Genomic DNA, 26,447 nt, shown 5'->3' on the forward strand with positions numbered 1-26,447 from the left:
CATGTGTAAAATCAAGCTAACACCACATTCTCTCTAGACTTTGAATAACTGAGATCAAATTAGTTAAGAAGATGTCAAAGTCTTTTTGAATCATACAGTGGCCTGCAAACCAAGGGGCCATTACTCCTATGAAGGCTAGAAGGGGCTGTCCTGTAAACACGAGAGACGATCTGGGTATCAGATGTCCGTGGGGCTTCCATCACTCCTCCCACCAGAGCCCTGCACTCAGAGGTGCCCCAGATACACCAAGGGATGGCTCCAGAGGCTGGCAACAGCCAAGTCATTCCACTCTTTTCAGATTTTCATACTGTGGCCCCGTCAGTTGAAGAGAGGGCAGGAGATAGGAGAGGTGCAGGTAATGCTGTGCCCCAGTTTAGCCACCACAGCTCCTCTGCAAGTCCTGGTCACGCTCTGCAGTGTGATAAACACCATGAGGTTCAATGTGACAGCATTTTAGTCTAACTGGAACCTCATGCTTGAGGAAGAAGCATTCTTCCCCCTCCTTAAATAACGCAAACCACACACGAGGAGGAGGGTGAACACACACTTAAATACTGCAACTAGGCCACCACACAAAGGGCTGCTAGAAAAGGGGGCTCTGGTTGTCTCCTCTACCACCGCCTCCTATGCCATAACCTCACCACATCTGGGAATAATCTGAAAGACAAAACGACAAGAAGGCAGGCATGTTCATTCCAAGCTACTCCGTTGCTTTAAGTTAGCTTAATATGAATTTTAGACTTATATTCTCTAACACATGGAATACATTTCATCAGAAAAAGACATGATTCTGACTCAACCCAGCTGGTGGGACTTTTTAAGGGTAATTTCCACTTCAGTTTCTTGGCAGGAAAATGCAGGGATAGGAAGACTAAACCTACTGAAAAAAAAAAAAAAAAACTTTTGGAAAACCACACTGCGTATTTACTGTATGCTCCACCACCTGATACCTGGGAACCCAACAAAAGTAAAGCAGAGGGTCCTGTATGCTTGCTTTAACCCAGAGTGACATGCTGCTCTGTCCCTTCATTGCAATGTAAACAAAAGCAAGGCCACAGATTTAGAAATGCCTAAAAGGCAATCATCAAAAATAAACCTAGGGATATGGATATAATATATAGATTTAGTATTAAGGAAAGTTGGACAGACTTTTATTTCTGTGGCTAGCACAAAATAATGGGAAAGTAACTTGGCAAAATGTTTAGGAAATCTTTAAAAATGCTCTTTTAGCCAGTAATGTGGCACATAGAATTTTCTCCTAAGGAAACAATCGACAAGGGAAAGAAAATGCTCAGACTTCCCCACAGCTTCATTTGCCAAACTGAAATGTTAGAAACACTCTCAAAGGGAAATACAGAGGAGTCGGCCAAGTCAAGGAAGGCCTGTCACCTCAACATGCTGCATCCGCTCCAGAGAGGACCACGCAGCAACAGACCATGGAGCAACACAGGAAAATGCTTACAACACAGTACAAAAGGAAAAAGCAGGATGTGAAAGTATCTCTGCTAGTATTACAAGGACCCGAAAAAGGATGCCAAGAGCCAGAAGGAAACAGGAAAGAGTGAAAACAGCTGGTAGAAACTGGTCGTGAGATTGTGGTGATTCTTATTCTAACATCCTTTCCCTATTTTCTGTTTTCAAAATATCAGGGGAAGAGAAGAATGAGTGCTGCTATGAGAAAATAAACTTATCATAAACACAACACCTGCTGCCCTAAATCTGACATGGCCTGGGGGAAGGGTATATCTCAAGTGGTAGAGCGCATGCTCAGCACCCAAGAGGTCCTAGGTTCAATACCCAGTACCTCCTCCAAGCGGAAATCAATGAAGAAACCTAATTACCTCTCCCTCATAAAACAAACAATACAAGCCAATCAGACATGGCCTGATAATGTTCAATGAAGCACAGAGCCATTTATCCCAATACCCAAGTTAATCAAAGCCTTTGAAATGTGACAAGATCAGTCTGCATGGAACCTGATACAGTGAAAGACATCACTCAGAGTAACCTCTTTCTATGCTTCACTTCATAGGGAGGTTGGGAAGGGAAGGACCCATTAAAAGTTGTATTGTGATGGGGATGCTGCCTTAGGCTAAAGGTGAGGCCCCCTGGAGAGCATGAGTCCTGACTGAGGGCAGTAGTCTGCTCAGGGCCAGCTACTGCTTCTGTGCAAGAAGCTGTCCAGTATGTTAAGAGAAGTCAGAAATCCAGATTTACTGTGCAATCTCATCTCTAAACAGTGGCAACTAATTCAAAAGTTAAAAAAAAAATACATTGCTGAGAACAAACAAAAGATCTGTAGGCTGGTTGTGGCCGGCTGGCTGCCAAAGGAATACTTGAAATGTCCTAAACTAGGGGATGTGTTGACCTTTGGAGTCAAGTGGTCATCAAGACGAGTCCATTAGAAAAAGTGTGTATAAGTATGATGGGGAGGGACAAGAGGAAATCAAACTGATTTTTATGTCATCTGAACTAATACCTACATGATGTACCTGTATTTCATTCAGTCCCATTACCTCACTCCTGCCTCACAAAAACTGAGGTGGCACGTTATTTCATTTTGCAGATGGGTCAAAGGAATGCTGTCCTTGTACAATGAGAATGATCAACTCCCTTTTTTGTCTTCTTCAGGCCAGCAGCTCAGACACAGACATGCATTACCCATGACAAAGCAGCTTACCAGGCACTGACTCAGGCCCGTTGTGGAAGCACAGGTTGCTGGTGACTCTGGAGCTGAGTGGGACTTGTACTCTGCCACTGCCATTCTATGTCACAGACGCCAGTTCTGCCCACTGTCTGCCTCAGACCACATTGTGGTTTTAGATAAGTTAACAGGCCTAACATGACAATGCCACTCTAAAATCCCAGGTAATACTCTTGTACGGATTCAGGAGCTCTTTGGACAAAATCCACCCACACAAGTAGGAGTAGCTATGTTACCTGGCCACAAAGCTGGCAGTCTTGTCAACGATATTCCTGACCTCTGGAGGAGGGTAAATAATCCCCACCACTGGTTTAGAAGGGGTAGAATCCTCCTTTGAAGATGCTTCTTCTTCTGTGGGCTGAGAAAACAGGAAAAAGAAGGTCATGAAGTGCCTGTTTTGGCGCTGGATCCCCATCGTTAAACTCCTCTAGTGTATTATTGAGAATACAGACTCTCTCCCATAGACTCTCCTTGAGTTCGGAACCTCTGCTCCAGAAGCATGGTTCTCTTAACTACTCTGTGCTTGCATGGGACTCTCCCAAAGAACCAGTGAAGAGTAGCTGCCCTGGCTCCTCCCAGCTAGACGGTCTCAGTTCTCAATGACACTGGGAATCTGCATTTTTACTAAGTGCTCAGGTGATTCAGATACAAGGAGAAATCTGACCATATTCTGAGAAACCATGTTCCAGAATCCAGAAGGCCATGTGTGTTTCCCCCCACCCAAGGATGTACCTGATATGGGATATTTAACAACTGTTTGCTAAATAAAGAAATGGAAAACTCCTTGCTGGCCACTCCTGCTGTGAATGTCCTTTCCCTCTGTAACCATACCATAGTACCAATGTTCAAATGTTTTGTGACACTACACTGGAATACTCAACATTAATTGTCCCTTCAGTTCCAATATTCTTTCCTCACCAGCTTCTTTCAGTAAACAAAGGGTCAAGTATTTCATTTCAGAAAAACAAAGCTTCTCCCCTGCTCTCATGTTTCTTTCTGCTACTGCCTTCTCTCCTTCCTCTGGTAGCTAAACACCCTGAGCTCTCTCAGTCTTGCTGTTCCACTTCCTCACCCGGCATTAGGTCCCGTTTGGTCCCCATCCATTTCAAGTGCTCTTGACAAAAGCCAACAACCACAGCCTATAGCCAACTCCAGTGATTATCTGGCCATGTGACCAGTGACCACCCCTTCACAAAACTCTCAACTCCCAGGTCCTATTCTTACCCGTCCTTCCTTTTTCACCATTTCATTCAAGTTTCTCTCCTGGCTCCTGTTTCACCTCCTACCCTATAGTGTTAGGGGTCCCCAAAATTCGGTTCTTTGTTTTCTCAAGTGACTGGGAAAACACCAATGATACATAGGTACTTGCAGTGGTCAGCATACAGTATATGCTCAATAAGTGTTTGCTGAATGAATTCATCCTTCTAAACGCCATTTCCCTCTCACTTCTGGGGCTTCACCTACCTTAAACTCCCCTCTACCCCATTAAAGCAATGTTGATTAAAATTTCTGTCTCCTTTGTACTTGACACTCCTACTACAGGGCATAACACACAATAATTACTCATGCACGTTTTAGCTGAGATCTTTCTAAGGGCTGGCTGGAACTGTATCATTTACTGTGTTTGAGATAATAAACATTTATTGAGTATTCACTTCTGTCTCCCCACTAGTCTGTGAGTTCCCTAAAGCAGGAGTTGTGCTTCATTTATTCCAGTAACATCGTAGCCTGGCATGGTGTCTGGGCAGAAAGCAGATGCTGACAATTAACGTTCAAAGATGAACCGTGCAGGCCGGGAAATTAGGGATTCCTGGGTAAAGGCTGGAGGGCCGGTAGGCCCGACTACCACAGAAAACCGGTGGATGCACCTGATCAGTGCTTCTCAAACTTTAATGAATCGCCTTGGGATCTTAGTGAAATGCAGACTGTGATTCAGAAAGACTAGGGTGGAAACTCAGCATTTCTAATAAGCTCCCGGGTGATGCTGCTGCTCTACTGGTCCGCGAACCACACTTTGAGAACCACTGTTCTAGCAAGCGGTTTCGCTACCAGAAGGCCGGCGGGAAGCGCGCTGCCTCCTGGGAGTTGGAGTCCCTCCAAGCCTCCCAAGACGCCGCTTCTTCCTGCCCAAGTGAGGAACGCCCGCGCCGGAGGGGAGGGCCCAGGCCTAGACTCGAGCTGCCGGTCGAGGGGCGGAGGTCACGGTACCTGTTTGGGCTCGGTGGCCGCGGGCGGTGGCGGAGGCACCGCCTGCACGGGTCCGGCCGGCATGACTGCGACGCTCAGGGCTGCCAGTCCGCCTCGATGTAAGTGAGCAGTGCGGCGTCAAAGTGCTGTCCCCTCACGGACGGTACGACAAGCCCGCAAGATGGCGGCGGCCGAGCGAGTCGCCGACGGGGCGAGGCTGACGCACTTCCGGGACCACCCCTTCTCCGTGACGTTAATTCCTGCCCCTCCCTCGCGGGAGCCAATGGCGCGAGACGCCGTTGCCATGGCAGCGGCCCGGGAGCCCGGCTAAGGTTTGCTGGGTATCCCAGGAGCGGCAGGCTCGCCGGGGGCAGCTCCATGAGCCGACCATACACGGGGGCTGAGGCTGCCACGCCGGAGACTGGTGAGACGTTCTACATCTACATCTACATCTACATCTACGTCCCGCCCGCCGCCCTTGCACGCCCTGGACCCCGATCTTTCACCAAACAATTCCTCTCTCCCTCCGACCCCCGCCTTTCAGGGCTCCCGCGCCCTCCCATTGGCCTCTCACTTTGGCCAAAGCCCCGTCTCTCTATTTCCCCAGCCCCCTCTTTTGCTTCAGGCGCGCCTCAACACCCCCTTCCAAATCTCAGTCCCTGATTCCCGTTGGTCCCTTTCTCCGTTTGCCTGCCTTTCTAGGTTCCATTCCTGCCTTCCATAGTCCCGCCCTCAAACCCAAAGAACCCGCTCAAATCAAGGCTTCTTTAGGCTCCACCCCTCACGCCCGCGGGTTGGACCCTGCGGACCACTTACCTCGCTTCCCACCCTCCCCTCCCCCTGCACACCTCGATTCCCGCCCTTTTCGCTTCCTTTCCTGAGATCCTCTGGTTCCTTCCCCCTCTTTCCCCTCCCTCCCAACTCCAGAACGCGGGCTGGCTCTGAACCCTTGGGGAGTGATGGTAAAAGAGGCCCTTCCCAGTCTCCTGCCCTGCTCTCTTCCTCACAAACACACCATAGCTTGTTTATGTCATTGTTATTATTAATGTTGAATTATAATGATACCTAGGATTTATTGAAGATGTATCATGATCCAGACCCCGTGCCAAATACTACATGCATTACATCTTTTATTTCTTATAGCAACTTATTTACAGATAAGGACAGTGAGTTTCACATCCTCAGTTCACATGGTGGTGTGGGAATCCAAAGCCAGGCCATTCTTACTCCTCTACTAGTGCAGTTCCTTACTCCTCTGTCTTCCTGGGAGTCCTTCATTGTCACCAGGGATCTAAGCAATTAGCAGTTCTGAGTCAGAGACTGACACTGCCATATAGATGGTTTTAGAGTTTCCAAAGTGTTTTCATGGGTACACTGGCCAGGAGGTAGGCATAACCTTTATCTGAGGGATAGGGACCTAGGGCTTAAGCGAGGGAAGAGGCTTGAATGTTGAATGGAAGCGGAGGAAAGGCTCCTTCACTTCTCTGCGAGTCAAAAGTCCACCTTGGGCTTGAGGGACCTAAGAAAGGCAGAGTTAGCTGCTACTCCTCCCTCAGAGTAGTGATGGCTTAATTAGCAACATCATCAGATACAAACTATGTACAGAATAGACAAACAACAGGGTCCTACTGTGTAGCACAGGGAACTATATTCAATGGCTTGTAGTAACCTGTAATGAAAAATAATGTGTGTATATGTATATGTATGTGTGTGTGCGTATATATATATGTGTGTGTGTGTGTGTGTATATATATATATATTTATATATGAATCACTATGCTGTACCCCAGAAACTAATACAGCATTGTAAATCAACTATTCTTCAATTTTTTTAAATGAGAAAAAAATGAAAATAAATTAGTGCCATCACTTGTGTGATCTCAGGAACAGTGCAGGGCTGAAACAGCTTCAGGCTAAGGGTTCCACTCGAGACGCAGGAATTACGAAGAAAGCCCATGTCAAATGCTCCTTCACTTGACACATACCTACGTGATTCTCAAGCCATGCTTATATCTGCAAATCCCCACTGTTGAGAAGAAACGACATAGAGTAACCTCAGATATTTTTCAATGTTGGGTTTTCTGCCTGGATATTCTTGATGCTTTGGTATTTGCTGCTGCTTATCAGAATATGACAGGAGCTGGTATCTCGGGTGGCCCCAGATGGCAGCTGTGGTTCTTGGAGGGTGAACAGGTCAGTGTTCCTTTGTCTTCATAAGCTAGCTCCTGAGTTCCACGTGCTTTGCCACCGGAAAACCCTCCTCCCAGAGTGGGATTTCTTGCTTGCTTTATTTCCTTCCTCCCATTCCAGGAAGGAAACCCAGAATGTCTCAGTCAGTTTTTTCTAATTGTTTCTGCTTCATTCCTTGGGGTAATATGTCATGGGTGGCAACATGAGAGGCCATCACTGGGGCAATACATGTACATGGGATATGGGAGCACGCGCGCGCGCGTGTGTGTGTGTGTGAGTGTTGTGGGGCAGATCCTCATCGCCCCTCCTGTGGGTAGAACAGCAGAGCTGACACACTCAAGATTTGCTCCTTGCAGAGATCCTCAGACATAGATGGTGGCTCCCGGTGGACAGGGTTCCGTGTGCCCTTTTCTGTCCCTATTCTTGATATGGTACCCAGCCTGTAGTAGGGCTCAGTCACCATTTGCTTTATGAACACAGAATCTGACCCTCTACACCTGCACTGTCCAATACAGTAGCCACCAGCCCATGTGGTGCTGTCTTTGAAAATGGTGGCTGGTCCAAACAGAGATGAGCTGTAAGTGTCAAATAGACACTGGATTTTGAGACTTTAAAGAAGACTATAAAAAAAAAATCTTAATAATTTTATATTGGTTTCATATGGAAGTGATTACATTTTCGGTATATTAGATTAAATAATATATATTATCAAAATTAATTTACTTGTTTGTTTTCGCTTCATTAAATGTGGCAAGTTGAAAACTTTACATCCCATTTGTGGCCTGTATTATATTTCGTGTGGATATTGCTGCTCTAGAAGTAGCATGGTCTGAAGACAGAGCTGAGATGTTGGACTCAAGAATCACAGCTCCCTGAGTGACACCAGCTTAGCCCCCTAACTTTCCAGAGCCTCCATTTCTTCATGTGTATAAAGGAGGCGGATTCGGGAAGGGGCACACAGGAGGTCCTGTAGTCAGAGCCAGCACTGCTGAAGCACCCCCTCTGGGCTCAGGCTCAAGGCAGGAAACCCCACCTGCCCTTGCCTTCACCCCATCCTCCAGCCTGAAACAGCCCCCACCACTTCCGGGACAGCCTGCTCCCTGCCCTTCACCTCCTAGGAAGCCCTCCCTGAATGCCTGCTCACTCACTGTCCCTTCACCCATTCCCAGGGACTGAAGAGCTGGACACAGGAAGCCAGGTACCTGGATGAGCCTCTAACCCTGAGCCCCAGAGCCCACAGGCAAGTCTGAGAGCTGGGCCCACTCAGACATCCACCTCCACCGGCAGGCACCTGTGCAGAGGTGAGGCCAGGGCCCAGTCCTCTGGGAGGCCGGAGAGGCTGGCTCACCCTCAGGAACCACCCCTGGGTGTCTCTGAACTTCCCTGCACCTGTGAGCACAGGCTGGCCCTCAGGTGCCTGGGCCCAGGTGGCCGGGTCATACCACATTGAACTCCAAAAACGGTCTGTGTGCTCACAGGGAGACAGATTCCCAGCTGCAAATAACTACTCAAACAGTGATTCATTGCCAGCGTGGTGTGTGCTGGGAGGGAGACCAGGATGCTCTGAGGATGTGTAACAGGGGACCTCACTGGCCCGGGGTCCTGAAGGGGGCGTCTTATCTAGACAGAGTGTGGGGAGAAGGTGCATTCTGGGCAGTGAGACACATGAGGTGGGGGGGGCCTTACAGGGCCAGAGCCAGGGAAGTGTCCAGTCTTTGTGCTGGAGAAAGCCACTCAAGGGCTCTCAGCGGGGCAGTGAGTTGCCTCTTTAAATCATCACCTGGCTGCCTCATACAAAATGGATGAGGTGGTGCTGGGCAGAGGGGGAGGATGACCCCCGGGGGCTGTGGCAGGTCTGGGGAGATGTGTGGTGTTGATGGACGGAGGTGGTGGGTTCTCAGTACATTCTGGATGTAGAATTGGCAGCACAGGGTGCTTGGATATGGGAAGGGGAGTCGAGGAAGTGCTCAGGTGCACTCCGCGGGGAGTCCCATTTTCTGAGATGAGGGAGGTGGGAGGTGGAAATAGGTTGAAGGACTGGAGGTTTCCCAGGCCCCTTCTGTGATGCGGAGAGACAGGTGTGGCCCAGATCTCTACAGCAAAAATGGATCAGATTGGAGTGGGCAGGCCCATGGCCCCAATGGAAGCTGCTGCCATGGTCCAGGCGGGAGACGACAGTGGCCTGGGGTGGTCCAGCACTCCCATCATGTTGTAGCGCCAGCTCTCTTTTCCTGCCAGTTTCCTGTCCAATGGTTTGCTCAGGGAGGGATGGATAGCAGGTACCTCCTCATTCACAGATGTATCCATCCAGCATTTAGCAGGGGCCTGCCGCACACAGGTCCTTGGAGGGCCTTGGGAACTGATGGGATTGGCAATGGGTGACCAGGGGAGGGTGGGTCACCCACAACCAGGTCCTGAACAGACTTCTCCCTGGGGTCTAGGTTGGATTTCAGCCTAGGAGCAACTGGGCAGATCGGTGTTTTCAGAAGCTTCCTCCAGCAGCAGCCACGTGGCTCTGGGTAACAGGGATCCTCTCCACCCTCCCCAGGAGCCACAAGGATGGCGCACCTGCTGGGCAGCCAAGCCTGCATAGACAGCCTGCGCAGGGACCTTACCGACCTGCAGGGTGCCATTGTGGACGTGTTCTCACGCGCCGGGCCTGTGCGCTTCCCCTCCTGGAAGTTCCCCGACCGCGTGGCCTGTGACCTGGACATGGTGGCCCTGCTAGAGCACTATGACCATGTGCCGGGTGACCCCGAGTTCACGCAGCTGTCCCATGCTGTTCTGCTGGAGCTGGTCATCGACAGGTAAGGGCTGTGACCAGACCAGTCATCTCAGGATGCTGACCCCGCCCCTTAAACCAGCAGCAGCCTCAGCCTCAGGATCTCATCCAGCCACTGGGGAAGGAGGTGCCACTGTGTGACACTGGTAACAACAGTCACCTTTGACTGAGTACCTGTCAGAAGCAAGGTTGGCTCAGGGACCTCACAGTGATCTCATCCTGTGTCACCTAGTGATTCCATGTGTCCTATCCTGTCTACCTGCAGGGAGTTGCCCACCACCTTGTTAGTCTCTGTGGCACCTTAGGTCTGATGGCTGCTTCTCTAGCAGCTGCAGCTGCCTGCTTAGGGTTTCTGTGTGTCAGGGACACTCCAGCTGCTGCTCAGAGTTTCCATCCCAGCTCTTTTTCCTGGAGTCTTGTGGGCTGTGCTGTCCTTTCTGTGTGTCATGGGGCCAGACATGGGATGTGCTTTTCCAAATCCTGGCCCTGCTGGGAGAAGGCCAATGGACTCCCTTGCAGCCTGAACACTTCTGCACCATCACGAACATTGACATGGTCATCAGCCTCCCCTGCCTGGGTACCGCAGCCCAGGCTCTCTGTGCTCCAAACCTTACACTGTAACGAAGTCACGGGATCCCAACAGGCAAGGACCCCAGCAGTTCGGGGGTGACCTGCCTGGTGCCAGAGAAGCCAGGGTAACCACTTAAGAGGCCTGGAGGAGCCCTCAGTGTGAAAGCACCACTTGGAACCTGTGAGGGGCTGGACACTCCTGCCTTCCACATGCCGTGCCCACCCCTTTCTGGACTGGCCGAGCCGCCCTCATTGTTCAAGGCCCAGTTTACCCATCCCCCTTCTGTGAAGCTGGTGCTGACATGTCTTCTCACCCCTCACCTGCCCCTTCTGTCAAGACCACGCTCCACCCTCCGAGTGCTGCTCAGCACTGTGGCACTCACTGTTGCCCCCGTTCACAGAGGAGGACACCTTGGCCCAGAGGGGGCAGGGCCTGCAGGCGGCTGGCACCTCCTTCCCCAGGCCCTCTCTGCCCAAGGCCCTGGTGGGGTTGGGATGCACCCCCAGCACCTGCAATAAGTTAAGGTCACTTACCTGCCTGGTAGGTTTTGTAAACACAGTGCCTTTTCTTTTAAAGCCTGGTTCCCATTGCAAATAACCAACTTCTCCTTAAAGTTAGCACCGGTTCTAACTTTGAACTCCAGGTGGAAGATGGAGACCTAGCTCTCTCAGTCCAGTCTCCATGGTCACAGAAGCAACTCACCTTGCTGGAGGAGCCCATGACTGGAATCAGGACATTGCAGGGAACCGCTGCCCTATACAATCAGCCTGAGGCTTTGCGCAACCCCTTCCCCTCCCAAGGTCTCAACTCTGTCCTCTGTGAGGTGAAGGCTCTGAGCCATGTGATGTAAGGCAGCCACTCACCCAGCACTTTCCGGGCACTCAGGATATAACTGAGGCAAGGCCCAGCCTCCCAGAGCATCCTTGTCCAGCAAGGAGCACCTAGGCAGAAGTGTTGCCCCCCTGGAGGGCCAGAAGAGGCCCCAAGCTTAGCCTTCAGGGAGGGCTTCCTGGAGGAAGTGGCTCTTAGGTTGGGCAGAGCTTATCCTGAGATGCTCCGAGTCCCTGATACCTGAGCCAGTCCCCAGAGCCGAGGGCTGCTGGTGGTGTGGCGTCAGGGCACAGTGGCGCCGGGCCCTACCCCAGCTGACCCTGCCATCTCCACCACAGGCTCCTGCTGCTGCTTCAGAGCTGTGCAAGCTACTTGGAGAACTTGAGCTTGGAGCAGACGGTGCCCCCGGCCCGGGCTGTGGGGCCCTGCATGTCCGTGGGGCTCACGGTGCAGCGCTTCTGGAACAGCCTGCTAAGGCTGGGCATGCTCAACCAGCAGGCAGCCCCACTGGTAGGTCGACCACCCTCCTCCCCCAGCTTTGGACACCTTCACACCAGTCCACCCTGCCCCAGCTCCCCACACGCCACACATGACAGTGTCCATCGCTGCCTCCACTCCAGAGCCTCCCACTCAAGGACCACACGGCATGGCAGTTAGCAACGCAGGCCCAGGGGTCATGTTTGGGCCACCTGGCTCTGCTGTTTACACTGTGGGACTCTGGAAAAATCCTACCTACTCTGAACCTCAGTTTGTTCATCTGTACACTGCAGGTGATCACAGTCCCTACCTCTCAAGGCATTGCTGGGTAATATTTATAGCAGCCCCATTTGTTACAGGTTATCCCATCACACACACACACACACACACACACACACACACACACACAGACACACACACACCCTGGGAAGGACCGCCGTCACCGCAATGGGAAGGAAACCAAAACTGAGAATGGCTTCAGCGAAACAAAGGAAACAAGTCCCCTGAGCGACGCCCAGTAAGCGGCAGCTGTGTCTGCCACCATTAGCCTCCCAGTGCCGTGCGTGTAACCGCACTGAGCCTGGGCCTGCCGAGCTGAGGCAGTGGAGAGGAGGAGCCTGGCTCTCTCACTCAGCTGGCATCAGCTGCCGTCTAAGGGCCTGAGCATGCAGAGCAGTTGTCACAGAAATCCCTGCAGGGCGAGCTACTTCTGTGACCATGGCCCATCTCCCTCACCTGCTTTCCCTTTCTTCTCCTGACCACAGAAAAGGGCAAACCAAGGGGAGACCTCCACCTCCAAGCCCACAGCCAAGGGCGAGCCAGACAGGAGCCCGGAATCTGTGACTGCCAAGCTCATCAAAGCCTCCCCAAAGCCAGGCTCGCCCCAGACCTGCCAAGAGCTGGACAGCACCCCCGTCAGAGTCTCCCTGCAGTGTCCAGCCAGGACGGCCGAGAGAACCAGGAGCGTCCAGTCCCAGACTGTGGAGACAGCCCTGGTGCCCTGTGATGCCTGCACTAGCGTCCAGGGCAGCCTGCGGGAGGTGGGCAAGGTGGTCATCAGCCTGTGTCAGAGCCAGAACTTGCCCTCGTCCTTAGGCCAGTTCCAGCACCTGGTTCAGGACAGCATGGGCCTCAGGCCACTGCCAGCCGCCACCGTGGGCCACTGGGCGGCAGAGCAGAGCAAAGACCTGACGCGCCTTGGCAAGCACGTGGGGGCCCTCACACAGCTTGTTGGGCCCCTCAGGGCCCAGCTGGAGGAGGCTGAGGGGCAGAAGGACAGACTGAGGAAGCAGGTGGGTGAGCTGGAGCAGGCCCTGCAGCAGGAGCAGGGGGCACGGCGGCGGCAGGCGGACGAGGCCGAGCAGCGCCTGGCCGAGTGGGAACGCGACCGGAAGCAGCTGCTCGCAGGTCAGTGCCCGAGCCTGGCCGCCCCCCAGCAGCAAGAGCCCCGATGGGGCTGCGGGTGCCTGCAGTGGGTGTGGAAGAAACCTGGGCTGGGAGTGGGCAGGAGACGCAGGGAAGGGAAGGGCAGGGAAGGGAAGGGGGGGCTCTTACCAAGCCAGTGACACCAGGCAGCTGGGGAGTGCAGGAGCCGGTGTAGAACAGAAGTCTGCGCTGTCCCAGCAGAAGGGTGAGGGAGCCGAGGGATTCATTCACTCATTGCTGTCAGTCACTGAAGGGGACTCCTGGGGGAGTTAATTCCCCAGCATCTCCAGCCCGCAGGGCACCTCTTTGGGTTCAGCAAAAGCCATCAGGCAAATAGATGCAGCTGTGACACCGGAAGCGGCCCAGCTGCTGCTGAGGTTGTGAGGCCTGAGGGAGTTGGGCAAGTCACTGCCCTTCCTGAGCTTCCCTTCACCTCCAGGGAGGACACCAAGGCCCAGAGAGGTGTAGAGATGTGCCAGCCAGCCAGTAGGGAAGCAGGGTGGGCCGGGGCCCAGGCCTCCTGGCACCTTCCTTGAGGTCCTACCACCAGCCCGGGAGCCCTCCACATAGCCAGGGCTGCCACCACTCTGCAGGGTGCACGGCATAGAAGCCGCCCGCCAGGCCCAGCAGAGCCTCTGAGGGCCTCTCTCTTGGCTGCCATAGAAACAAGTGACCTCAAGACGAAGGTGGCCAGCCTGGAGGGGGAGCTGAAGCAGCAGCAGGAGTCCACACGGGCCGTGGGTGAGGAGTCCCGCCATGGAGCCCCATACCACGCGCTCTGTGCTTGGTGGTGCGGCTGGACCAGCACCGTCCATCTCTGTCTCCTGGGCTTCAGGGGCAAAGATAAAGCGATGCACAGAGGAGGGTGGGCCTGACCGGCCACACAGTTGGGTGATGGAGCTGGTGCCACCTCCCCTCAGCCAGCGCCTTCTGTTTTCAGAACCCACCTCAGGTGGGGTTCAGAGCCCCGTTTTGTGGCCGAGGACACAGGTCCAGAGACGTGCTCTGGCCCCTCCCCCCGGGGCATGTCCTGGGACAGAGGCAGCGCAGGGACTCGCACCCAGAGCTCCCCACTCTGCTCCTTCCCACAACCACTCAATCATGCAGAAACAAAGGCCCAGCAGCTGCAAGAGGAGGCCGAGCACAGGGCAGAGGCCGAGCGGCAGGTGCAGCAGCTGGAGGAGCAGGTGCAGCTGCTGGCCGGACGGCTGGATGGGGCTAGCCAGCAGATCCGCTGGGCCAGCACAGAGCTGGACAAGGAGAAGGCCCGTGTTGACAGCATGGTCCGCCACCAGGAGGTGAGGCTGGGGGCCTCGTCAGCGCCCTGCGCTCCTGCAAGACAGCTGCAGGGAGAGAGGGCTCCGCTGGCAGGAGTGGGGTTTTCTGTGTGGGCCCCTGCTCCCCAACACACACCCCAGTTCCTGTTTGACTCATGTTTACCAAGGGTCTGAGCCATCCCCTGAGCCAGGCTCCCAGGGGAACGGTGACCCAGGGACAGATGTGGCCAAATGAGGCCTCGCTCTGGAGGAGCCTACCTGTTCAGGAGAAGGCCCGGTGCCACCGCAGCCCTCCTGCAGGTGGCTAAGGGGCGGAGAGCATGCTGCAGGGGTTTAGGGAGGGATGGTCACATCAGCTTGTGGGAATCCAGAATGGCTTCTAGGTGGAGGTTGCCTTTGAGCTGGATGCCATTGGCTGGTGATTAGTGCATCAGCCAGAAGAAGGATAGGGAGGCCAGAGGGTGATGGGGGCCTGAGGCACAGGATACGGCTGTGCCCAGTGGGGCCTTGCAGGAGTCCCCAGGGAAGGAGCTGAGGAAACAGATGACCCGTCAGCTAGAGGTGGTGGGAGGTCTGGGAGCTGATCTGGCTGGGCCCATTTTCAGAGGCTTGGTGGGGAGCCAGGACCCCAGGCCCAAGTCTCCAGGGCCAGGCATGGCCCAGGATGAGAGAGCCTTTCACCCACAGCGAGCGCTTTTCTCAGTGTCCTGCAAACAGGCACTGTCAGCCGAGCATCAGGTGTCTGCTGTGAGCCAGGCACCGGGCTTTAGTCGCTGCAGCCCTCTCATTCTTACTCCCTGCCATGGCAGGAGGAGGTAGATACTCTTGTCACCCCATTTTACAGGTGAGGAAACTGAGGCTCGGTGAGGTTAAGAAAATTGCCCAAGACTGCACAGCCAGCCAGGGGTGGAGCCAGGCCTCAGAACAGACCAGGGCTGCTTCTTTTCACTTTGTGCACTCAGTGGGTGTCAGGAAATGTGGGTTCCAAGTGACAGGCTGATTGGACACTGGAGACCTAAGGAGAAGAATTCCTCTCTGAGTGACAACTGTGGCTGGAAAGAAGTGGGGGTGAGGCCAATAGTTGGCCAATTGCTTTGCAAGAGGGTGGGCTCTGCAAGCTGGGGGACTTGGCCTTGCCAGGGTTGGGGTCTGCTTCCATTTTCCCTCTGCCCCTCCCACTGCACATGTGCACAGCCTCCCCTGTACATGGACAGATGCAGCATAATGTGGGGTGGGCTTGAAGGGTTTAAGGCACGGTAGCCTCCTTTGTCCCACATGGCTGGGCCTAGCCCCGTAGGTCTCACGACCTCCCTGCCCGCCTGTCCTGGCTCAGTCCCTGCAGGCCAAGCAGCGAGCCCTGCTACAGCAGCTGGACAGCCTGGACCAGGAGCGTGAGGAGCTGCGAGGCAGTCTGGACGAGGCCGAGGCCCGGCGGGTCCACGTGGAGGAGCAGCTGCAGAGTGTGCAGAGCGAGAGGGAGCAGGGGCAGTGCCAGCTCCGGGCCCAGCAGGTGGGAGCGGGCAGAGGGAGGGGAACCCTTTCTCCAGAGGAACCTCCCACCAGCTGAGCACCTGCAAGCCTGTCCCGTGCCCAGGGAGTGGAGGTGACAGGGTGTCCCCAGGGCAGCTGGGAGCCGTTCCTCAGCCCTGCGCCTCCCACCCCAGGAGCTGCTGCAGAGCCTGCAGCGGGAGAAGCAAGGCCTGGAGCAGGCGACCACAGACCTGCGGCTGACCATCTCGGAGCTGGAGCGGGAGCTCATGGAGCTGAGGGAGCGGGAGCGCCTGCTGGTGGCCTTTCCGGACCTGCACCGGCCTGCTGAGGCCCAAATTCAAAGTAGGGGCCCGGGGCTGGTGCACAGGGCACACTGGGGTCTGGGCAGGACCCTGGGGTCTGCAACTCCCCAGACTGCAGCAAGGGTGATGGAGTGGGGGTCCAGCAGTGCAGCCCCTACAGAGCCCCCACGACACGCAGGTGCTTCATGTGTTCTCCACTGCTGTGTGTGGATGCGGACACAGAGGCCAGGGGTGAGGTGACTGTTCAGGGTCACAGAGCCAAATCCAGATGCAGGTCTGGCTGCCTCTTTAGCCTGCGCTCTTCACCGCGTCACATGCCAGCCCTCGCTTGGCTTCTGTGTCCCCAGTCCTGGCATCTCCCCAGACCACACTGTGGGGCCAGCTCTGAGGGCACAGCCCCAACTGTCCAGTGTTCTGGACACCATGGCAGCGGAGTGCTAGGGACCCCATCTCAGCGGAGGACTGGACACCAGGCAGCCTGGGCTCTTGTCCCAACCCTCTAGCCCCTAAAGCTCTGGGGGTAAATCCATGTGCAGGGCTGTCAGGATGACCTGCTGTGACATAGCTGGTCACAATAAGTCATCACTTCTGAGCACTAGGCCCTTGCATTGCTGTCAACCACCCCTTGTCACAAACCAGGAAACCGAGAACCAGAGTAGGCAGCAACTTGCCTGGGTTCACAGAACAGGGGGAAGCACCTCTCTCCCAGCAGTGAGACAGAACATCCGTGCTGAATTCCTGGAAACTCACACCCAAGAGCCAACTGTGACTTTGGACAAGTCACTGTATGGCCCTCCAAAAATAGGCAGCCTTGGAAGAAATTCACTTTCTTACCTATTTGCTAAATCTTCAGTGAGCTCCAGGTCCTACCCAGCTTTCAAATTCTGTCGGGCTGTGGTCACCTCCTAGCCAGTGGGGGTAGGGAGGGGGCCAAGGCCTCAGGAAAAGGAAGATGAGGTGGGGGGCCCAGTGTGCTGAGCCTGGCCCCCTCCCCTGTGCCTGCAGGGCCACCAACCCCCGCCGGCATGCCTGCCCTGAGGTCCTGTCCCATTGGGCACAAGAGGCAGACCTGAGGGGGTGAGGTGCCAGATAGTATGTCCCCATAGGCTCTGGTGATGTCACGGACGACATGGAGAGGCAGGTGCAGGCCAATGACATCCGGATCCGGGTCCTGCAGGAGGAGAATGGACGGCTCCAGTCGATGCTGTCCAAGATTCGGGAGGTGGCCCAGCAGGGGGGCCTCAAGGTGGGCAGCAGGGCTCCCCTACCTGAGAAGGGCCAGCCCCTGGGGACCTGGAGGAGGCCCCCGACCCAGCAGGCTGTTCTGGGACCCTGCCACCAGCCCAGCTCATTGCAGTCGGGCTGTCAGCGCAGGTGACCTCAGGCCGTGCTGTTGTGAAACATCTTCCACGTTTAAAGAAGGTGTTAGGATATTATGGTGCCTTCTAGCTCCAAATGTTCCCTTCTAGCCCTTTTAATCTTTATTTCAAGTGCAACCAGGAGCCCTGTCAGAAAGCAAACCTTCCCACACTTACCACAGCTGAGGACAGGCCCTGGAAGGCTTCCCAAACCCTGCTCCTCAGAGGAAGAGGCTGCAACTCTAGGTTCAGGCCCTCCCACCCGCGCCCATGACACCCTCTCTGTACAGTGGGGAGGGGCTCCTAGACATCTGAGCTTGGTTTTCTTTGCAGCTGATCCCGCAGGACCAGCTCTGGGCCTCTCCCAGCAGAGGACTCCAGAGAGCAGCAACCCCAGCCCAGGCCCAGAGAGCATCCCCAGGGTAAATGGGGCTTTGTCAGCAGGGTGGGGCACGTGGGAGGGGCTTGTCCCCCTTGCTCAAGGGATTTTGCCATCTGATCCTCCCTCAGGCCCCTGGGCAGGCGGCACCCGCCTAACAGCAGGACAGCCAGTACGCACAGGACCCTGCCAGGCCAGCCCCGGGCCTCCCCACAACAGCCCTGCAGTCGGCCCAGCAGGTCCTCCCCAGAGGATGTAACTCACTCCATCAACTGCGCCCAGAACCCCATCCGGGCCTTGGCCAGGCTGAGGAGGAGACTGTCACCAGGCCAGGGCCAGGCCAGCCCTGCACACCAGTCACAGGAGCGGCCCACATAGCCTGCAGTGGGGTGGGGGTGGAGGGCAAGTGGCTGGCAACCCACCTGATGTAATAAAGCCTGGGCCATCTGCCCACAGCGACCTTGGCCTCACATCACTGGCTGAGGCGGGCAGAGTCCCCTCCCCGTCTTGAGTCTGGGGGTCATCAGCCAACAGAGGCCTGGCACACTGTGTACCCTCAGTAAATGGGAGCTTCCTGCCTCCCTCCTGATGGGGCAGTGGGAGAAGAGGGCACACCGAGGGCAGAAAGAAGCTTCTAGCACCTGGGCCACATGAAAGTCAGTCTTTTGATCCCCATAGCAAAGGCCAAGGGGTAACACGGACCCAGTGATCCCCACCACCGAAGAGCAGGGTCAGGGTGAGAGGGACGCAGGTTAAGGAAAGCAGCCACCAGGGTAGGCCTGGTGAGGACATCTGAGGCAAGGATGGAGTCAGAGGCTGGGGTTCTTGCTCAAGCTCAAGGAGGTAGGCAGGCAGGCAGGGGCCACCCAGCTGTGAACCTGGGGATGGGGACGTTAAGGACCCAAGAAAGTCAAGCCTTCCTTTCACTGAGGAACACCTCACCTTCCAGAAGGTGAGTCACAAAGGGTTTCTCTAAATCTAGGAGGCCGGATCCCTGGGAGGCAAGGCAAGGCTTCACCCCACCAGAGTGGGACAGGCCTTCGCAGATCTGTACCTTGTGGCCGGTGTACTGATGCTACCAGCCACCAGGCCCGTGGTGGCCCAGTCTTCCTCCTGAAGCCTCCAGGGAGGCTGAGGGAGCCCTGACCACTTCATCTGTGAAGGATAGGTACTAAGACGTTACAGAGGACTGGTGGGGGTCGGGGTAGGGGGTGCTCTTGGCTTTCTGTGACGGTTTTCCCTGGTCAGGAAGCCAGCAAGTAGAGCGCCTCAGTTTACAGAGAAAGGTCAAGAGGGGCTGTGTGTGCAGCTGATGGGCACGGCCCAACTACTGCTCCTGTGCAGCCCGGGGGCTTTCTGAGGGGGTCTGGGATGTCTGGACCGGGCCCCTCTTGGATGAGCACCAGCCCTCAGGTGGGCTCCAAGGCAGGGGACCTGGGCCCAAGTGCAGGGGGAGGACTCGTCACAGCCCAGCTCCTCTCTGCATCCATTTCATAGCTCACAGGTCTGTAGGTCAGAAGTCCAGGCCGTGTGGCTGGGTTCTCTGCTCAGAGCCTTAGAAGGCGGAAGTCAGAGCATCTGCCAGGTTGCATTCCTCTCACAGGGGACTGGGGAAGAAGCCAGGCTCATCCTGACTGTTGGCAGAATTCCGGTTTTTGCAGCTGCAGAACTAAGGTCATTTCCTTGCTGGCCACTGTCAGCCAGGGCCACTCTTGGCTCTTAGAGGCTGTCTGCCTCCCTTGCCACGTGGCCCCCTCCATCTTCAAGTCAGCAACAGAGAATTTCTCATGAACTGAATCCCCTCCATGCTTAAAATTTCTGACTTCCTCTTCTTTCACCAGCTGGAGCAAACTCGGTTTTTGATGGGCTCATGTGGTTAGGTCAGGCCCACTTGGATACTTTCCCCATATTAAGGTCAGCTGTGCCCTATAACATAACCTAGTCACTGGAGTAAAATCCACCCGAGTCCCAGTTCCAGGACTACACAAGGCTGGGGGACTCAGGGATTACAGAATCTACCTCACACAGGCAGTAGACCCCAAGGTGACTTGTTTCTCTTAAAGCATCCACACAAATTTTACATCTTATGTTAAAATATATCCATGTTTATTTTACTATTAAACTTTCCCTAGCCTATACCTAAAAAAGGATGCCCCTGGAAGATGTACCACATTTATCCTGTGGCTTCAAGTATCCTGGTCAGCAACCTGTAGCCCCTCTGAGAAGCCCAGGACTAGATGGTTTCTAAGGCCTCTGGGCCCAGGCGGGCCCAGGAAGGGAGCCCGGCTGGACAGGCTGTGGGACCTCCGGCTCCCAGTGCCCAAGGACCAAGGGCAGCAGGCAGTGGGAGGGCCTCTAGGGTTAGTATCATAGCCTTGACCAAGATGTGTTCCGAAAGATGGTCAGGCTAGGGCACCCCCAAGGCCAGGAGGCTCCTCCCCCAGCCCACCCCCCAATAAATAAGCACGAAACCTGGCCCCTGCAGCCTCAGCTCCCAAGGACACCCTGACAGACCAGGGAGCTCCCAGAGCCCTGGGAACAGCTGCACTGCCCACAGCCTCTTCCCTAGACCCCTGCCCGGGGGCCTGGGAGCTGTCTGAAGAGGACCACACAGACACCCCAGGATGGCAAAGAAGGGCCCCAAAGCAGCCTCTCTTCCTGCCGGGTCCAGGCCCTGCATCCGCAGCCTGGGCTCCATGGCCCCTCCTTCCTAGTGAGGATGGGGTGGGGTGCCACGTCCCTTAGCGGAGGCAGCCTCTGTTCCTCCTCCCGCCCGCCCGCAGGGCTTTCTGTCCTTCCCCTCTGCTGTCCTGTTCAAGGCACCCAGGTTGAGGGCCAGGGTGCAGGCAGGGGGTCCCTTTCCCACGGGCAGAGACCCAGCCCCGGCAGCTAGTCATCTGAGTAGTGGTTCCCTGCAGGAGAGGAGGAAAAATAACAGGGAGGGAGGTGTCAGGTGAGGACCATGTGGCACCAGCCCAGGGTCCCATGCTTGGTGCTCACCAAGGACGTTGAATTTGCACAGTGGGCAGGTCTGCTGGAGCATCAGCCAGGGATCCACACAGTCTCGGTGAAACTCATGCTTACAGGGCAGCACCCGGAGCCACTGTGGGGTTTGGGGGGAGGGCTCAGGCCTCCGAGTGGGGGTGCCTGGCCCTGTGCCCTTCATCTGAGCTGGGGAACTGAAACCCCTGTGGCCTGCCCCCACCCCCATTCTGCTCTGATAGGGCTGGGAGAAGGCCTGGTCAGGGTGGTTCCCAGGTGTCTTGGGGGCAGGGTGTGGGGGCCTCTGCCCAGGGTACTAACCTGCTTGTTGCAGAAGTAGTCCAGGCACACGGCGCAGGTGTCGGCCCCAGGCTCCAGGTGGCCCTGCGCCGCCCTGCCCAGCCGGCAACGCCGGGTCTTGAGGGATGCCAGCCTCCGCACCACCCGGCGCTTGAGCAGGTCCACCTGTGTGGGGAGGGCAGGCACAGTTCCTAAGGGCTGGGGGCACTGGACTCCCAAGGGCTGGGGGCACCAGGGCTGGCTCCCACCTGGCCTCCGGGTTCCCGTTGGCTCTGCCGGGACGCCTGCCGCTGAGCCTGGACCACGAGGCCTGTGCACAGGAGCATGGCCACTAGCAGGATGGCATTCCACAGCTGCTGCAAAGGCTTCTGGAGAAGGGGAACAGGGTGTCAGGGACATGGGGGCTGCCCCAACCTCTTTCCCCAATAAATCCACCTGGAGGACCAGGCAGGTGAGGTCCATGGGCACCGTGACCCTGGCGGCTCCTGGCCTCCTCTTCTGAAGCCACTGTCCCTCCCCGAGCCCTTCCTCGCCCCCCCTGCATCCCCCCACCACTCCATGCACTCCCAGGGGCTGCCCCAGCTGTGAGAGACAACTCACCCCCGTGCCCAGGCCAGGCCTCTCCTGGGCAACAAACCTGGTGCTTGTGCACTCAGGGAAGCATCTATCTGGCTGCCTCACAGACACCCCAGCCCAGGTCCCTGCACCTTCCTACCCCCATGTCTCCTGGTCTGCTTTCTTGGCAGCTGTCACCCCCCACCCCCATCCAGGCCAAGCATTCAGACGCCCTCTGACGGGACACCTGTCCTCAGGCCTGGTGCCTGGCTCCCTAGGGCTCTCGTGTGCCCCTCCTCCCCATCCCACTGCTGCTCTTCAGATCCCCTGCCACGGCCCCACCCGCCCATTTCCCACCCATAACCACAGGGATCTCACCTGCAATCCTGATCACCCAGCACCCCGGCGTGACCCTTCCCTGTGATGCTCCTCTCCCTTCCCCGACAACCCCCCTCAGGAGGAAAGCCAAACTCTTCTACCAGCCCACCCTCAAGGCCCTTGATCTCCCCTGCCACCCCCAGCATCCCATACCCCCTGCCACACCCGCCCCACATCCGTGCCTTTCCACACCGGTCCTGGTTTTGGGAACTAACTCGATTCTTCCTCGCTCTTTCCATTGGCTTTTGCCTTTAGACACCTCTTGCTCTGGAAGTTCTCCCCAACCACCACCGCTGGGCAGATGCTCCCTCAGGCTCCGCTGCCACCCTCCTCACACCTCCTTTGCCCTCAGTGGTCCTCGAGCTCCCGTTGGTGGGAGACAACCACATCTGATAGGCCCCTGGGGGGGCCTCAGGGTTCCTGGGGACCACACGGACCCTGAACTTAACTCCCACCACGAGCAGTGCAGCGGGCCAGGCTGCGGCTCCTCCACAGCAGCCTGGGAAACGACCCGGCAAAGTGAGCAAGATCCAGCCACTCAGCACAGGCATGAGGGCCTAATTGTTATGACTAATAAATGCATTTGTTTAAAAGCTTTCTGTCACCATGTTCTTCCCCAGCCAATGCTCAAGTTCAGCTACCATCACGTGGGGGGAGGAGAGGAGAAATGACTTGATGTCAAAAGAGGCTATCACCCTGGGCAGGCGGGTACTGCTAATGTCACAAGATGTTGCTATTGCTCAGGGCAGAGGCACTCTGGGGACCCTAGTTCCCTGCTCTATCCTACCCTCTCCCACTGGTTTCTGTGTCCCCATCTCCCCTTCCTTCATGGTGGGATGGTGGCGCCTGCTCAGGAGGCCCCTGGGCTGAGCTCAGGTGCCTTCACCATGCCCTGGGGAACCTGTGCCCACCAGCAGCTCTCAGTGATCACCCTAGCAGAGTGACAGTGTCTCTGGCCTATCTCCTCCCCAGATGCAGCCCCCTGAGCCCAGGGCTGGAGATTAGGGAAAAAACAGGGTAAGTGAGTGAACAGGAGAGCTGTGAAAGCCAAGTAAGGAGTTTGAACTTCATTCTGCAGACAACGGGGAGCCAAAGAAGGCTTCGGAGCAGGAGAGTGACATGACAACAGCAGCAGCTGACACTGACTGTGCGTGACCCTGGGTCAGGGTCCACACTGAGCCCCACCAGGTCCCTGAACACTCACAGTTGCCCTGGGAGGTGCAAGAGGTCACTCTCGTCCCCAGGGCAGGAAGAGGCCACAGGCATGTGTGTGCCCCACTCCCGCCCCCACCCCAGCTCCTCTTCCTAGGCACCCACCTGCTCCTGGGCCCGACTGCCTCCCAGGCACACCAAGTCTTGCCATCCTCCGTAGCCGTCCTTGGAGAGGCCACAGGTGGTCCACAGGGTCAGCTTCCACTCAATGTTGGCAGACAGGGACTCTCCACTGGTGATCTCAGCTGTGGCCTGGGTCCTCCTGGGAAGGAAAGCCAGAGGGGCCAGATGGAAGGGCTCTTGGGAGGGGAGGCCCAGATCCACCCAACACCCCTGCCTTGTGGGAAAAGGACACCTGTATCACCCCGCAGCCCTTCTGCTTTGGCCCCAGGCCTTTCCTGGCTATTGGTTTTTCCAGTTTTCCTAACAGCCAGGCCAAGGAGCCCGAAAGCACAGGGAAGAGCCTGTCAATCAAGAATCTGGCTTCCCCTTCATTGGAGCCAATCACCTCTACTCACTCCAGGCCCCGGCACCTCCTTCTAGTCTCCTCACCCATTTTTCAGGTAGGCCAAGAGGCTTCAGTCTTAAAACTAACAGGAATGACCCTGGTACCAAGACCCTTGAGCCCATGGCAAAGCCAGGGACCTTAGCACCCAAGTCCAAATCCCAACTCACTGCAGCAGGGCCTCCAACAGCTTGGTGACGTTGGAAGAATAATGGAGGACAATCACTGGCCTGAGAAGAAGCTGGGAGATGTCCAGCTGTAAGGGGACATGGAGGTCAGCCAGCCCTGGTCGACCATTCCCCAGCCTTCATGCCCCCAGAGCCAGATCCGGTTTACCTCTCGGACCACGTTGTGGTTCAGGATGAGGAGGAGCAGGGCAGAGGCTCCCAGGAAGAGCGCCCTCCGCATCTGCAGGACAGAGGCAGAGGCTAGCACCCACCCTGCCCACACACCCGTCTCACACTCTGTGGCCACAGTTGTTTTTAGCTCCTGGCTCTGCAATGAGCATTTCCTCTGGACAGACTAGTTATAAGCTCCTTGAGGTGAAAGGCAGAAACCTTTGTTCCTCCCACCTTGCTCCCCTACCCTGAGATGCTCTGTGGGACCCAAACAATACTGTACAGCCTTCTCTGGCCTAAGCAGGGCAGGCCGGCCCCCTGAACCCCAGCAGGAACTCCTCATCAGATACTCTCAGAGTCTGGTGGAGCTTCCTGACAGTCTCTGGCCTCCTCCCACCACCCTGCTGCCAACACACTGACTTGATTCTACAAACTGGGGTCCCTTGACCCACCCAGGCCCAGGGCTTCTCTAGAAGCTCCTGAGGGGCCCACCTGGCAGTCTGGCTCTAGCAATTGTCTTGAAAACCCTTCCTCCAGCCCACTTTCCACCTACAACCCCTGCACCTGCTGGACCAGGGCCTTGGGATAGGCCTGTGGGCCGCTGCCCTGACTCTCCTGGTGAATCTGGGCTGCCTGCTCCTTGCCCACGTATGCCACTGCAATCCAGCCTTCTACGGGCACCTCCTGCTCGGCATCCACGGTGTCCACCTGTGGGGTGAGGGGCTGTAGGTAGTGGGAGGAGAGGGGATCAGGCACACAGAGGGGATGCAAGGCCAGGGTTTGGAGGGGAGGGCATCTTATCTCAGGTGTTGGAAGTCGGAATGCTGGGGGCCTGAGAGCCTGCGGAGGGGGCGCTGGGCTGCCAGGGCTTGGCCCAGGATGAAGGCGGGATCCGGGTGAGGATCTACGGTGGGGCGGGGGCCAAATGGCTCAGCAGCGCTCACCAGCAGCAGGCGGCCGCCCAGCGGGGGCGCCCGGTCGGCCTCGGGGCCGATTCTGACGCCCTCCAGCACCAGAGCGTCCTGCCGCGGCAGCCTCACGTCCACCCGCACGGCGCGGGCCCCGCCCCGCCCCGCCCCGGCCGCGGGCTCGCTGCCGTCCGCCGCGGCTCCGGGCCCCGCCAGGCCCAGCCAGAGTGGCAGCAGGGGCAGCAGCAGCAGCAGTGGCGACGGCGGCGGAGGCGGAGGCGGCGACCTCGGCACGGGGCGAGCGGCGGGGCCCATGGCCGGACCCGGCGAGCAGACGACACAGGGGCGCCGGGGGTCCCGGTCGCCGGGGGGGAATGGAGGGAGCGAGGCCGCAGCCGGACGGGGCGGGGCACCGGGGGGCGGGGGCGGGGCTGTGGCCGGACGGGGCGGGGCGCCGGGAGGCGGAGTGGGCTCTCGGCGGCTCCCGCGCTCAGACCGGGTCGCGCGCGCCCCCTGGTGGCCGCGGAGAGCGCCGGCTCCGGCGGTCAGGAGGCTGGAGCCCGGCGGAGCCCAGGTCGTCCGGCCCAGGTGTGAAGTCAGAGAGGAGGCGCTGCCAGATTGCTGCGTTGTCAGACGGCGGAGACCGGAGGAGGGGAGACCGACGGAGATGGTTGGAAGATAGCTGGCTACTTGGGGAGGAGGAGGCACCCTAGAAGGGCAGCCACGAAGAACGTCTGGGGGTCTGGAGGCTGGCCTTTGTTCTGTAGCGGCCCGATGGTCACACGATTGGGCCACGTCGCACCGCACTTCTTCCCTGGGCCTCCATTTCTCCACGAGACAGCGAACCAGAGACTGGGTGGGGAGTGGGGAGATTGAAGCAAAGGTCCTGGAGGGGTAGAGAGAGGGGCCAGGGATGCCCGGCTAGCACAGCTCCTCAGTGGGGCCCAGAGGCTGGGTGTTCAGGCAAATCACTTTCCTGGGCTGTGAAATGGGCACGAATACGACCAGGACTGCCTCACCAGTAGCAAGTCATCGCCGATGCCCACCGGAATGCGAAAGTTCCACGGACTGTCCTAAAACTTGTCCTTTTCTCCCAGAGTTGCCGCTGCTGGGAGCTGGCTTAGTCTGAAAACTGGGCTTTTTAAAAACTGTATCGTGACAAAAGGGCAAAGGCCAGAGGAGCCATGACACTCTTTTCCCCAATATTATATTATGAAAATTTTCAGCCGTGCAGAAAAACTGAAAGAGTTTTACAGGGAACACCTGTATAACCACCGATGTTGAATCGTCAGGAT

The 26,447-nt window shown here is 56.6% G+C and overlaps 3 protein-coding genes across 7 annotated transcripts in view; 1 reads left to right on the plus strand and 2 right to left on the minus strand.

The window, feature by feature from the left end:
- The window catches only part of SF3A1 (splicing factor 3a subunit 1), an 18,181-nt gene extending 13,128 nt beyond the window's left edge, over positions 1-5,053 (minus strand). The window contains exons 1-2 of the mRNA XM_010951319.3: positions 4,913-5,053; positions 2,941-3,062 (exon numbers count right to left, since the gene is read on the minus strand). Of these exons, the coding sequence (XP_010949621.1) occupies positions 2,941-3,062; positions 4,913-4,975 (185 nt within the window). The 5' untranslated portion in view covers positions 4,976-5,053. The remainder of the gene's footprint in view (positions 1-2,940; positions 3,063-4,912) is intronic.
- Positions 5,054-5,095: 42 nt separating this feature from the next.
- On the plus strand, positions 5,096-18,434 carry CCDC157 (coiled-coil domain containing 157). 4 transcript variants are annotated; one of them, XM_045513944.2, is made up of 12 exons: positions 5,096-5,315; positions 8,251-8,382; positions 9,523-9,888; positions 11,604-11,775; positions 12,507-13,149; positions 13,831-13,908; positions 14,275-14,465; positions 15,778-15,954; positions 16,109-16,277; positions 17,344-17,483; positions 17,929-18,017; positions 18,106-18,434. In XM_045513944.2, the coding sequence occupies exons 3-12, from the start codon at positions 9,641-9,643 to the stop codon at positions 18,350-18,352; spliced, it is 2,154 nt and encodes a 717-aa protein (XP_045369900.1). In that variant the 5' UTR covers positions 5,096-5,315; positions 8,251-8,382; positions 9,523-9,640; the 3' UTR covers positions 18,353-18,434. The 4 variants fall into 4 exon arrangements, with proteins under 4 accessions (XP_045369900.1, XP_010949624.1, XP_045369901.1 ...); XM_010951322.3 differs by having other exon boundaries at positions 9,630-9,888; XM_045513945.2 differs by lacking the exon at positions 13,831-13,908 and having other exon boundaries at positions 9,630-9,888.
- A 1,624-nt stretch (positions 18,435-20,058) lies between these two features.
- Positions 20,059-25,575, minus strand: RNF215 (ring finger protein 215). 2 transcript variants are annotated; one of them, XM_074356485.1, is made up of 9 exons: positions 25,189-25,575; positions 24,809-24,967; positions 24,243-24,314; positions 24,077-24,162; positions 23,507-23,663; positions 21,505-21,624; positions 21,278-21,421; positions 20,975-21,077; positions 20,059-20,886 (listed from the first exon to the last, which is right to left on the minus strand). In XM_074356485.1, exons 1-9 carry the CDS (start codon positions 25,465-25,467, stop codon positions 20,864-20,866), a joined length of 1,143 nt encoding a protein of 380 aa, XP_074212586.1. In that variant the 5' UTR covers positions 25,468-25,575; the 3' UTR covers positions 20,059-20,863. The 2 variants fall into 2 exon arrangements, with proteins under 2 accessions (XP_074212586.1, XP_010949622.2); XM_010951320.3 differs by having other exon boundaries at positions 24,809-24,952; positions 25,189-25,574.
- Between the last annotated feature and the right edge of the window lie 872 nt (positions 25,576-26,447).

This window comes from Camelus bactrianus, chromosome 32 (assembly GCF_048773025.1).
Source record: "Camelus bactrianus isolate YW-2024 breed Bactrian camel chromosome 32, ASM4877302v1, whole genome shotgun sequence".
Lineage (NCBI taxonomy): Eukaryota > Metazoa > Chordata > Mammalia > Artiodactyla > Camelidae > Camelus > Camelus bactrianus.

Coding starts and splice junctions, on each gene's coding strand:
- CCDC157 (XM_045513944.2), top strand. CDS start 9,641: ATGGCGCACCTGCTGGGCAGCCAAGCCTGCATAGACAGCCTGCGCAGG. Junction 9,889..11,603: donor CTGGAGCTGGTCATCGACAG/GTAAGGGCTGTG, acceptor TCTCCACCACAG/GCTCCTGCTGCTGCTTCAGA. Junction 13,150..13,830: donor CCGGAAGCAGCTGCTCGCAG/GTCAGTGCCCGA, acceptor TGGCTGCCATAG/AAACAAGTGACCTCAAGACG.
- RNF215 (XM_074356485.1), bottom strand. CDS start 25,467: ATGGGCCCCGCCGCTCGCCCCGTGCCGAGGTCGCCGCCTCCGCCTCCG. Junction 24,315..24,808: donor CCAAGGCCCTGGTCCAGCAG/GTGCAGGGGTTG, acceptor TCTGTCCTGCAG/ATGCGGAGGGCGCTCTTCCT. Junction 24,163..24,242: donor ACCACAACGTGGTCCGAGAG/GTAAACCGGATC, acceptor GTCCCCTTACAG/CTGGACATCTCCCAGCTTCT.